Source organism: Pocillopora verrucosa, chromosome 4, assembly GCF_036669915.1.
Source record: "Pocillopora verrucosa isolate sample1 chromosome 4, ASM3666991v2, whole genome shotgun sequence".
NCBI lineage: Eukaryota > Metazoa > Cnidaria > Anthozoa > Scleractinia > Pocilloporidae > Pocillopora > Pocillopora verrucosa.
The window spans coordinates 25,718,849-25,731,060 of NC_089315.1; the positions used below are offsets into that span (position 1 = coordinate 25,718,849).

General features: G+C 37.2%; 2 protein-coding genes across 2 annotated transcripts; both read right to left on the reverse strand.

The window, feature by feature from the left end:
* Window positions 1-2,054: 2,054 nt before the first annotated feature.
* Window positions 2,055-8,424, reverse strand: LOC131779312 (uncharacterized). Its single transcript, XM_059095855.2, has 6 exons — window positions 8,266-8,424; window positions 7,175-7,443; window positions 5,829-6,010; window positions 5,092-5,216; window positions 4,261-4,384; window positions 2,055-3,079 (listed from the first exon to the last, which is right to left on the reverse strand). Exons 1-6 carry the CDS (start codon window positions 8,382-8,384, stop codon window positions 3,002-3,004), a joined length of 897 nt encoding a protein of 298 aa, XP_058951838.2. The 5' UTR covers window positions 8,385-8,424; the 3' UTR covers window positions 2,055-3,001.
* Window positions 8,425-10,031: 1,607 nt separating this feature from the next.
* Window positions 10,032-11,825, reverse strand: LOC136280441 (transcription termination factor 3, mitochondrial-like). Its single transcript, XM_066165599.1, has 2 exons — window positions 11,260-11,825; window positions 10,032-10,837 (listed from the first exon to the last, which is right to left on the reverse strand). The coding sequence occupies exons 1-2, from the start codon at window positions 11,770-11,772 to the stop codon at window positions 10,340-10,342; spliced, it is 1,011 nt and encodes a 336-aa protein (XP_066021696.1). The 5' UTR covers window positions 11,773-11,825; the 3' UTR covers window positions 10,032-10,339.
* Window positions 11,826-12,212: the final 387 nt, after the last annotated feature.

Consider the following 12,212-nt stretch of genomic DNA (forward strand, 5'->3'; position numbering starts at 1 on the left):
TACAAACCTGGCACCTTCAAGCCGTGTAATAAACCAAAGCATCATTCATGTTTGGACAATATGCCCGGCGATGGTAATATTCCTTACTTTTCATATTAATTGAGTTTGTCTCATGAAACTTGTCATCACGGCAGTATATCGGTGCTAAGACAATATATCAGCGGCTGTGTTGGGGTCTACGGGCCGCTTATTTACATGAGGTCAAACCCAAACCGCGATTTTACGCAAGCAGTGAGCCTCGGGGATTCTCTGCGAGAGAGTTTATTTAATTAAATAACTGTCTTTTCACTATGAGCTTTGGGCCCTCTTGACACTGTTCACAAAAATAAATGTCTAGATAAAAATTTCTGCTCAATTGAAGATGGCTTAAACGCTGTTTTGTAAAACAACAGCTAAATTTTGTTCTAATTTATCAGACTTACGGTTTTTCTAAACACTCCGTATCTTTAGAAACACTTTCGCTGTTTTTTTTCTCTGAATGTTTTCATTATATCATTTCTCTCAGGTGTTAACCCTCAGACGCACTTCAACTGTTCAAATCTTACGGAGAACCGTCAGCTACACCAGGTACTCCCACATTGTGCTAAAGACCACCTTGGGATCATTCAGGTATCCCATGAATCTAAGCGCATAAGTTTGTTTTATCGGTGTCGAGTTTCAAACACAAACAGGCGCAAGGCGATAAAAAATACCATGAGATACGTCATGAATCATCCGCCTCATCAGTTAAGAGGCCATTAGCAATGGAGGGGGGTCCTCAAGTACCCCATTACCGTATGATTTTTTACCTGGTTTACAGACTAGGGGTGTGAAAAAACGATAGAGAAGTTAAGGAAAAAAGTTTCTGACTTTGGCAACGGACCGCTTAATATAGAGTGACCGCTCAATATGGCGCCGCTTAATTCGACTGTATCCACCACTTTCACCGACACTGAGGTGAATAATTGTTTTAGTACGTAGCACAAAAAACCGAAAAAGAAAGTTTATTTTTTCAATACAATTTTTTCGCTGACGCGCGATTTTGTCTCTTCAGACGCCCCGAGGTGTACATGCTAATCACTTCCGAACCAGCCAATCTGCGCGCGCGAAAGGCATTATTCACCTGTGTGATACATACTAAAATTAATTAGTCGTGCTGTTGACGGGTTGCAGATGTAGGCTCTCGAGGTTGTTTGTTTACGATCGTTCGAACGTGTTTTACATGACTGTTTGCTTAGTTCACTGGCACTCATCTTGCTCCGAAGAGGACGTGATTCCGTGCTCTAGCACTCGCAATTTGAATCAGGGTTTTTAAGTAAAACTTTTAGTCCAACTCCTTCCATATGAAATCCTCTCACCAATTATGCTGGTTGCTTCTCCAACCGAACTCGAAAATCAAAACTGGTTCCCAGATGCGCTTTCCGTTTTATCAAACGCCATTTTGAATTCTTACACAGATTACTGACTGTACACTTAATTTGTGCCAAATCTTTTACCAGACTGAACGAGGGTATTTCGTTAACTGCTTTTGACTCTTGTGTATTTATAAATACTTTCCTATCCCCCTGAACATTCTATCGCTATTTCAGACCGAAATATGTTTTTTCCGTTGGCGCAAAATCGAGCTGTCATAACTGTTGTAATCTAGCGAAAGTTATTTTTCGTCTTGCACTTGCATAGAAAAAAGAAAAAAATCTGAGTCCCCATGAGGAATCGAACCTCAGACTTTCGGATTCTGCGCTCCGATGCTCTACCACTGAGCCTCAAACCTTCGGATTCCACGCTCCGATGCTCTGAGCCACAGAGACCCCACAGTGAGCAAGTTCTATTACGAATTTCATAAGACACGCGTCACATGTGTAACGTACGATGGTTAATGAAATGAATTTCAACTTGCGAGGATCATTTCGTTTTTTGACTAAATTACCTCTTGCATTTCAATCTACTTCTCCTGTCAAATCTCTCATGGGCTGTTTTATTTCTGGTAATGCTCATGTGGGCGGCAGAGACGAGAGACAAAAGGCAATTTTTTGGAGATAGAGTTTACAGTAAATACCAGCGACAGTCTTCGATGACTAATTGTGAAGCAAATTTCTTCTCGATCAATCTGCTTGGTACATGGTATTTCAATATCTAGTAGAGTTTTTAGCAAAAACTTCACTAATTCACAAGGAAATGTGTAGCAGCTCGATGGGATAACTAACAACTAGATCTTATGAGTTAAAGGGTTAAGCAAAAAATAGTCGTCAGCTTTGTTTTATCAATGGCTACGACAAGGACGGAAAGTCGTGTTTCTGACAAATCATCGAAAAATAGTTTAAAATCTTTTTAGCTGACAAAAGTTTAGAGCTAATTCCATAAGGCGTTCCCTCTACTGCATCTCAAAAATTGTTTCCACTCTGTTCACTTATCCCTCTTTTTTAGACAAGCAGAGCGAATACAAGCATTCACCATGAGCACAACACGTGATGAGGAAGTGTACCCTAAGGGAGCTTGGTGAGACGAATTCTACCCTACCCCCCCCCCCCCCCCTTCCTGGCCACCACCGCTACTCCTCGCGTTCCGCTTCTTCAGTCGTCTTCAACATTCACACTTTGTCAGAATAGTTTAAAGACTGTAAAATTATGTCTATAAAGTGAGGGGACCCGCCACACTTATCCCCTGAGTGTGATTAGCATCTAATTTCTCCTTACAATATCATCCCCGAATCACTCATTCAGGACACGAAAACAGAGGAAATGGTCACCAACTAAAGAAGCTCTTGATTGCTAAACAAATTCTCCTTATCTGCACTTTAGGAATTATTTGGACAACAGTTTGGAGATAATCCATATCATTGTTAAGGTGTAAGGGGTTATATTAACTAATTATCTTTTGCCTTTATCTCAACTATCAGTTAAGCCGCTTCTTTTTACTGAATTACTACTGGAGTTACTAAGTTCTATCTAGCCGCATGTCATGAAAAAAACCTACTGGAAAAATAGAGACTGTATACGCGTCAAGACCTAAAATATTAGGCTGGTTACATGGAATTGTAACTCTGTCGTGAGGTGGTCATCTGAGAACAAGTGATCTTAGCAAGAACAAAGGAAAACCCATCCTGAAAAAGAAAGTACTGATTAAAAAACATTTTCTTTTCGAGCTAAAGTGTGGGGCAACACAAAACAAAACGGTGATGGGAGGCTCACGTACAGAAAAATAGATTGCGAGTGAGAGGGTGGTATGTCCTCTCAATGAAAATATTAAAGGATTAAACAGAAGCAAGAGCATTAGGAGCAGTATGCACGGTCAGAGAAACTGAGAGATTCTTTTATAAAGTTAGAATCATCACTTCTTTCCGTGAGCCAATAACTTGAACTACAGAGGCTAATCAATATCATATCCAATAAACATACCCCTAGACCAAACAACAAAACCAGTCCAATAGAGCGAGAATCGACGGCCCACGGCCATATTAAAAAAAAAAAAAGAATCGGAGAAATAGTAGCGTGGGTCTTCCCTAACAAAGCAGACCATTCTCTTTTTCTTCCTGATATTTTCATGGTTTCATAATTCCTTGACCATAAAAGTAAACATCACACACACGAGCACACCCACTCAAAAACGTGGGCGCGCACGTTCATGCATGCACGTGCACGTGCACGCACCCACGCTCACGCGCGCACACGCATGCAAACACACACAAGCAACTTTTGGGAACCATTAGATACACTCTATGGCTTATAGTAGACTACACACCGCCCAAGTCAGTTTGATTTTGCCACAGGACCTAGCGAATGAAACCCAATTGTACTCTACATGATGAACTGTAGAGTGAACATTTTTAATGTCTTAACTTATGCTGATGTAGGGAATTTCCCTAGATCCAAAAATTAACTTCCCAAACAAAATATATCCCATTTAAAAAACAAAGTTGCTAAAGTTTATCATCATCAGCCTCAGAAATGAAAACTTTGCATGAGAATCATGTGTCAGATTGGATCCTTTCTATCTAAACTCTCTCAAAATATCCATGTGCTGATCAACTTCTGTTTATCTTCCCCTTGTATAGGAAAGGAAAACTTGAATATAGAAAAATTTGAATCTATTTTTCTTCATTGTTTTTATCTCCCGCTTGATTGCAAAATTTTCATTCTCACACAAGATTTCAGCCATCTTGAGCCACAAACATTAATTCCCCAGAACAGAAAAAAAATTGTCAATAGACTCCCAAAGAATTTCCACACCACACTGTATTCTTCACAATCTTCTTCATATCAGTGAATAAAACAGCTCACTTACTGCTATTAATCCTGGTAGATCTGACCAAAATTTGGAGTTCGGGATCATTTCTTTTCCTGTTTTCCCTGCTCCTTTATTTACCAGCACTCCCACCACACAATACAAAAATACTCCAGGAAAGAATCTAATTTCGAAAAGAAAATGTAATTTAATGATTAATTTTTTAAACTAATACATTAATTTTCATTTGGTGTAGAAATATGCAGGTTTATTTGTCGTTGGACATTATCTGTTCCTTGTAGCTCACAGTTTTCTTCCAACTTCACTCTCAGTTTTCTATTTTCTTCTTGGAACAGATGATGTCTACTGAAAAATCTGCAAGCATATTTTTGCACCAAATGGAGGCTATTGTTTATATAATTTCACACTACCCTAGACTCTCTGCCTGTGGACACCTCGTTAGGGATGACACCATGCCATTGCAGACAAGACCCAGCCCCCCAGCGAAAGGCATAAAGAAATGACTGAAATGAACTCCTGTTATTACAGAATCTTGCTATTACAGAAATGTGGACACTTTTGTGCTCTCCAGCACAACATTTCACTTGCTTTTTCCTCCCACTATAACAGACACTTACTCACATAATTTAAAGTGACATTACAATAATTCCTTATTGCAGACAGATCTTTTTCCAGTTCATGAGGCCACATTAGAGATTCAAGTCTGCATAGTTAGTATACATATTATTTTATATGTTTAGAGACAAAACCAATTTCTTTTCTCTTGTACCCCACTACTATGGACACTAAATCTCCTCTGAGGATGTCCTGAAAAACAGGAGTTGATTCAAAAACAGGGACAATTCTCAAACATAATAACTGACTACTTACAAAATAAGCATTATTGATCCAACACTCAGAGGTTTTGAAGGTTCGTCATCTTTTCCTCCTCCTCCACTTCCTTTTGTACAAGCCCCACTATACTCAAACTCTACCTTAACCATGACTACCCCAATCTATTACAAAAAGGAAAAACAGCCAGACATGTTATAAGAATGCTCTAAAAACCCTACGATTTTATCTTTATCATTTCAGTGTGTAATTATGAAATTGTAATAATCATCATGTTTTGAAAAAATTTGACCTCATTTGCAGTTATTTGAGTCTAATGTTTTGGTAACCTAGAAGCCACCTTATTAAACCTTAAACTCCCACAGAAGTGATTAACAAGTAACTTCTCCTTATAATATCCAACAGTATCAAGCAAATAGGTAAAGAGAATATTCAAAATTATCAGGTAGAAGTTGTTATCATGATCTAACACAAAATTCTGGTTACTTAAATGTAAAAGGAAATGTGTAGCAGCTAGAGTAGAGAATTAAAGCCAATCCTGAGGAGTTTAAAACTTCTTAGGATTGGACAGCTAAAGCTGATCTTAAGTGCACAATTATATTAAGCTTGCAAAGATTCAAATTTAAAGCATGTGATTGTATCATGGTCACCATGGGAGACCAGAATGAATTACAAATTTCATGATTTTTTCATGATGATGATGATACAATTTTCCTACAGCACTCACTGACTCAAAAAGCATTTTATATAAAAGCTGTAGCATTTACCCACTATACCTTTGTACTTGAGACAGTAACTTTGGGAGGATATGTGACACCGTTATTGCCACTTTCACCATCAGATCTTTTCCATACGGCACTTTTGTTACAATGGAATATGATTTCAGTTTGGAAGGAGGAAAGTGTTGAGGCATTGGTTAGCTCTCCTGGTTCATAAATTAGGGTGAAGTAATCCCGTTCTAAAAGTAAATTTAAAAAATCATTTTCTGGAAGACAGTTTGCCTTCACTCTTTGAACCCCAAGAGTAATAATTATTAGCAATCTAATTTCTCATGAAATTTCACCCCCAAATCACACATTAATGTTAGAAGAATAAAGGAAATGATCACCCACTTAAGAGGCTTGGGATAATTTAAAAATTTTCCTTGTCAGCACCTAAGGAAATGTACAAAGTACAGTATACATGCTGATGTTAGGGTGAAACAGGTTAAAATGATTACTGAATTACTGATTACTGATTACTGAATGATTACTGATTACTGAATGATTACTGATTAATGAAACACCAACTTTCATTTATTATTTGTACCAATAAAGCTAAAGGAAATTGAAACATTCTCTAAGTTGTCTTAATTCATATACAGTATTGTGCAAAAGAAATCAAATGAAAATTGCCGAATTTTGTTAATTGCTCTTTTCAAATTTCATCAAACTTTGGTGCAAAAGTTCAAGGGAAGATTCTCACCAAAAAGCAATATTTCTTTGAATTTTCATTACCAAATAAAAGTTCACAACGAAAAGCTTGGGAAAGAAAAAACAATTCTCCACAACATGCTCAATCTACCTGTCACAAAACAAAAAGATTAAAGCCTCTTGGTACAAGAGATTTCAAATGCTCGTGTAAACTGTGTTCATTGCACAATACTGTAGCACAGCCATGAATTATACATAACAAGCCCACCACATCACCAAGGAAGCCCAGTTAAAACTACTTCAGACTCCAAAGTACAAGACTCTTACACATGCAGTACATCCTGAGACAAGCAATTAAACACTCATTTATCTTTAAATCCACGATGAACACTCATTTATCTTTAAAACCATCAATAATAATAATAATAATAATAATTTACAGACTTATATTGTGTAATTACCAATATAAGAATTTTCAATTGCGCATTACAATTAAATGTTAAAAATTCAACCCCTACATAGATACTAAAAACTAAAAATTAAAAAATAAAAAAATTCAAAAAATAAAAAATAAATAAATAAATAAAAAATGATCACTAAGAAAATGTAAAATATGAAATTAGATACAAAGAAATAACTACAATGTCTATCAAAAAACACAATTTCCACTGGTTACGGAGTCGAATAAAAATAATAAAATTCAAACTTACGTGAATCAAAGTTAACTTTTTTGTTTGGGTCAAAGCCACCAGTTTTTTTTGGCATAGTATAAAGGGCCTTGTTATCGTAGTCATGCCCCCAGAAAGAGACCTTGTTGGTCAAACAAATTCCACAATTTTCAGTGCAGAGACTAGGAACTGGATGGCAAAGGGAAAAATAAAAAACACAGGTGGAGAAGACACTTCCCCCATAAATTTGTGGTTTGAAAGGTATGCATCCTTTTTCCACATGAGGCACCTCAAATGTCCAAAAGTTTTGACTGGAAATTAGATAAAAATGCATATCATCAGATACAATCATGCAATAAAATCAATATTCTAACTGTTAATGACAAAGCCTTCTAAATTCATCTTCAAGCTCTTTGGCAATTAACCCATTTGACCCCTTAGAGCGACTAACATCTAGTTTCTCCTTACGATTACATCCCTGAATCACCCACTGAGGTCTGGAGAATAAAGAAAATGATCACCCACTGAAGAGTCTCTTAATTGTTAAACAAATTCTCCCTGTTGGCACTTCAGGAAATGTAAAGAGAACAGTATGGAGAACATGCATACTGATGTTAGGGTGTAAGGGGTTAGTAAGTTCTTTGCTTGGGTAAGTGGTGGACCAATATCTCTCAATTCAGCTTATAGCACAGTGCATAATGCTTGTCCAGTTTTTCTACTACGGTAAAAACAAATTGACCGAAAGAGAAAGAGATAATCGTGGATAAGAACATTATATATGCAAATATAGACAGGAGATGGAACAGTTTGCTTGCGGGTGAAATTAAACAGAATATAAGATCAGTGTAGTATTTGTGTACTGCATGATCTTGCATTACGAAGTAGGTTGGCCAATAACATAACCAAGATAATTATGTGTTCAAATATAAAAACTGGATCGATAATACCTTGCAATTATACTAAAGACACGTAAACTTTGACGCTTAAGATTCTGTGTGTTTTAAAAACCGCACTATATATGATTAAGTTCTTCGTTATTGTGTACATTGCCAGTACTGTACGTACACTCGTACAATATAGGACGCCCTCAAGCATTTGATCAATAGGATAACCTCAATCGATTTTCCACTTACTCTTTCAGAATATTGATGTCCTTGTCGATTGGAGCGCATGTCTCTGAAGAAACTTGTTGTGTCGCAAAGAAAATAAGCACAAGGCAACCTCTCACTAAGCAGCTGCTTCCGTACGCCATTTTGCTTGTAGTAAAAAGGCAAGTGGATTCCAGGCTTCTTCCTGAGCGCAGCAAAAGCACCTGCTGGAGTACTTGCGAAGACCAATTTTACGCCCATTGTTCGAATGGACTAATTTATCTTGCTTGCTATGATTCACAGACTTACTTGTTTTTAGTGTTTATGGATAATTTTTTTTAACATATCTCAGTAATTTAACTAAGGAGGCTAAAAGTGAACAAAGCTCTGAAAATAAGGTCTTCTCAGTGATAAATTAAGGACCCCTCAAAGGAAACGGTAATTTGTTCTCTGATGGATTTCTTTAACTGTAAACTATGCATATTGGCGGGTTCTTGTGTATTATGCTAGAGTCTTTTGGATATAGAACAGATCTCCCCACAGTCCCTGTTTCAGTTGGCTAAATAACTTACATAAAATTAAATTTGTTTTTATTTTACTATCAAAGAGAAAATTCCATACATAATTTCACCATTGGAAAGAATGGATTTTTAATAATGTGCGTAATTTCGTGGAGAGAGAAAGAGCAGCAAAAAAAGAAAAACTAGGTGGATGGGGGGGGGGGGGAGTTTATCCCAATATTCACACATCTGTGCATATCAACTTTCCAGCGATTGTGTAACCTTCAAGCAGACCCATTTTCTTATTAAACCCACTTGCCTGTGTTACCCGGGAGTTCTACTCATGGATTCAGAATTTATCTCCTGGTGTTTCCGCCACTTCGGCATTATCTATTTTTAATTCGTATTTTTTCTTTTGTATTCACGTGTATTACTGTTATCATTATTCTGTTAATTTATTTTTTTGCATAACTTCGAATACCATTTGTTTGTATCATTTGTGTAAGTTCTTTGCCATAAACTTTATTCATTCGGCTTTATCGTCTAATTGTGCTGGATCATTTTTCTCAATAGCTGTAAATCGTTTCATATCGTCTTCACTCAGCCATTTCTCGCCGGATCTTGTACAACATTTATAAATGTCTTTTGTCGTCCTTTACCTTGCCTTCTCGTTTATCGATCATTTTTACTTACAATTGTAGTAACTTATTATTTACAATTTTTTCTTAGCAACTGCTTCAATTTCTCACCTCGCTTCGGTTCTTTAGTTCGTTTCGCTTCAGTTTGGAATTTTATTCAAGTGCGTGCTTTGTTTGGACATGTACGAGTACTTTGGCCATGACTCGTAGTCTTTTCCTCTACCGTTTTCATAATCTTACGGATGTAAATACATTTTGATATTCTTTCTATAAAAGAGAGAAGGTCAAATGGATTTTCTTCATAAATGTATTTAGGATCACGTGATTTCATTTTAGGGACTTTATTTTATGGAGAGAATAAGAAAACGTGGTGAAATAATAAAATTAAGGGGGAGGGGAAGTAAGGGAGTGATACAGAATTAGGCAACTATTGGTTTCAGATTTCCAAAGGTTGGCTTTTCTACCTTTTATCCTTGGGGTATTAATTCTGAGATTTGCATCCCTCCTGGCTCCTAAAACACTTGGGTGAGATTTCAGTCGGCCACAAAATTAGTAACCAGGCTTCCCCTCAGCCCCTCCCCCTCAATAAAATAAAATAAAATGAAATGAAAAAAAAAAAAAGAAAGAACAAGAAATAGTAGAATAAAAAACACTTCAGAGTGGTTTACTCTCTGTTATTTAATGATATTCCTGAACCCTTTTACATCCTTAAGATTGTGTTCATATTCTCCACACTGTTCTTTGCATAATTCCTCTAACACTGACAAGGAGAATTTGATTGACAATCAGGAACTTCCTAAATTAATGATCATTGCCTTTATCCTCACAACCTTTACATCTAATTCAAGGGTGATACTCACTCTTGAGGGTAAAAGAGTTAAAAAGTGTTTGACTGTATATTTGGGGTTTGTCATTTACATGATCATCATCATTTTTCACAGTCAATATAATTTCAAAAAGTAGCTGCCATCTTCTCCAACATCACTCCTTGCTTGAGAGGTCAAGTTCATCCCTGAACTCATCAAATTCATCTAATGACATTTTAGCGACTTTTTCTGCAAACCTTTTGTCGGAAGGAGTCACAATAAGACCAAGCCCATAATCATCGATTATTGTCTCATCTTTTATGAGTCCCAGATGCTTTAGATACAAATGCCTTTCTTTAATTCTTTTAAGGGAGCACTGAAACACCCTGGGACAACGTGCTATGCCTGTTGGACTTACATTGATCTTCTCAAAACAATAATTCCACTTTTCTTTGAGTGCATCATTGCTGAATGTCAAAACAGATGGCTGTTTGAGAATGATATTTTTGATGTGATGTTTATTAAATTTCAGTTCTTCTTCCAAGAACTGGACCTTCTTTTGCAATGACTCCACCGTGTAAGCAGCAATGATTGTTGGACATTTTGTCAACACATGTAGTATTTCATCTTTGGTAAACTTTGGTTTTACATTCAATTCTTCAAAACATTTGATCTGTGCAAGAAAAAAAGTAACACCAAAAACAAAAGAGCCATGAAATGATGTTTAAATGAAGCATCATCTTCTAAAAATGGGTCATTGGGAATTCAGAGTCAGATAGAGTCAGTGATAGAGCTGGTCAGTCTGTCAGTCAGCCAGACAATATGTCAGACAGTCTGTCAGTCTGTCAGTCAGTCAATCTGTTGATCAGTATTTGTCAATCATGAGTATGAGTACAGACAGAATTGGATGACACAAAGTCCTATTGCCAATTAATCATAACCATGATTAAGGATAAGTGGTGATTGTTGCTACTGTCCGATCTCACTATCCGATAACAACTGTATAGAATGATTGGTGAAAAATAATGCAGCTAATGCACCAATTGCATTGAGGAAATTGCTAAGGGTTCTGATTAATCTCTTAGTCAGCCCTACCTTGTCAGGTAAAGATTCCTCGATCCTTGCCGTTAGCACCCCTGGCGATTCCTTAACGACGTAAGCAACAGATTCGGGAAAGATTCCAACAATTCTCATGATCTTCACACGATGTCTCAGCAGATCATCCTTGGTTGTCAAAATAGTGGGTCTATTCGAGATAATTCTATGTCGCTGATTGTGGTCAATCCCTATATCATCTAGAATTTTAAACACCCTTGATATTTTTTCTACAGTCAGTTTCCTTAAATCGATCTGTCTGCGGACCCTTTGAACACGGACCCCATTTTTTTCCAAATATTCGCTGACTTTTGCACGTGCTGTTTGTGACTGTTTCATCTCTTCTTCCGATTTTTCCTCCTCGTGCACGGTCATCTGAGCTTTAGATGCTAATTTTCTAGCAAATAAAAAGCTTATAGCACTTGACTGGCCTCTCAATAACAATGTTCGAGGCGTTGAAGCAGTACGAAGCAGAATGATCTTGTGCACTAGATTCTGACGCAGAGACGCCATTTTGGAAAAGTTACTTAAGCTCTCTCCCCAGTCAACACTCGGCTCACCGATGTTCTTACAGAATTAAGAGTAAAAGGAAACACGGAAGGTCCAAAACGTAGGTAACTCAAGCCCCTTGAAACAAAAAGAAAAATATGATTCTCTTCCAAAGGGTATTTTCTGTCTCTTACCTTTGTTAGTTGATACACAAAATAATCAAAAACAAAATCATGTCTGTTTAAAGCCTCGACCTCTGGTAACCTAAAGCAACACTTAATAGCCTCGGGTCCTAGGTTCCTGGATAGTGATGCCTTAACTTGGTGGGATCTTATTTCATAGAGAGGTTTAAAGGGAAGCCATGATCAGCTATCGAGCTAAGTGACCCATCCAGCCGGAGCTTATCCCAGTTTCTGTGGCATGAGGTAACTAAGAGTGTTGCACCCCCCTGGATGGGATGCAAA

Excerpts from the sequence above, each read along its gene's own strand:
- LOC131779312 (XM_059095855.2), bottom strand. The coding sequence starts at position 8,384 with ATGGCGTACGGAAGCAGCTGCTTAGTGAGAGGTTGCCTTGTGCTTATT. Across the intron at positions 5,217-5,828 it reads TTACTGTCTCAAGTACAAAG|ATTGGGGTAGTCATGGTTAA; the intron begins GTATAGTGGGTA and ends TTTTTGTAATAG. Across the intron at positions 4,385-5,091 it reads GGATCAATAATGCTTATTTT|ATTCTTTCCTGGAGTATTTT; the intron begins GTAAGTAGTCAG and ends TTTCGAAATTAG.
- LOC136280441 (XM_066165599.1), bottom strand. The coding sequence starts at position 11,772 with ATGGCGTCTCTGCGTCAGAATCTAGTGCACAAGATCATTCTGCTTCGT. Across the intron at positions 10,838-11,259 it reads AGGAATCTTTACCTGACAAG|ATCAAATGTTTTGAAGAATT; the intron begins GTAGGGCTGACT and ends TTTCTTGCACAG.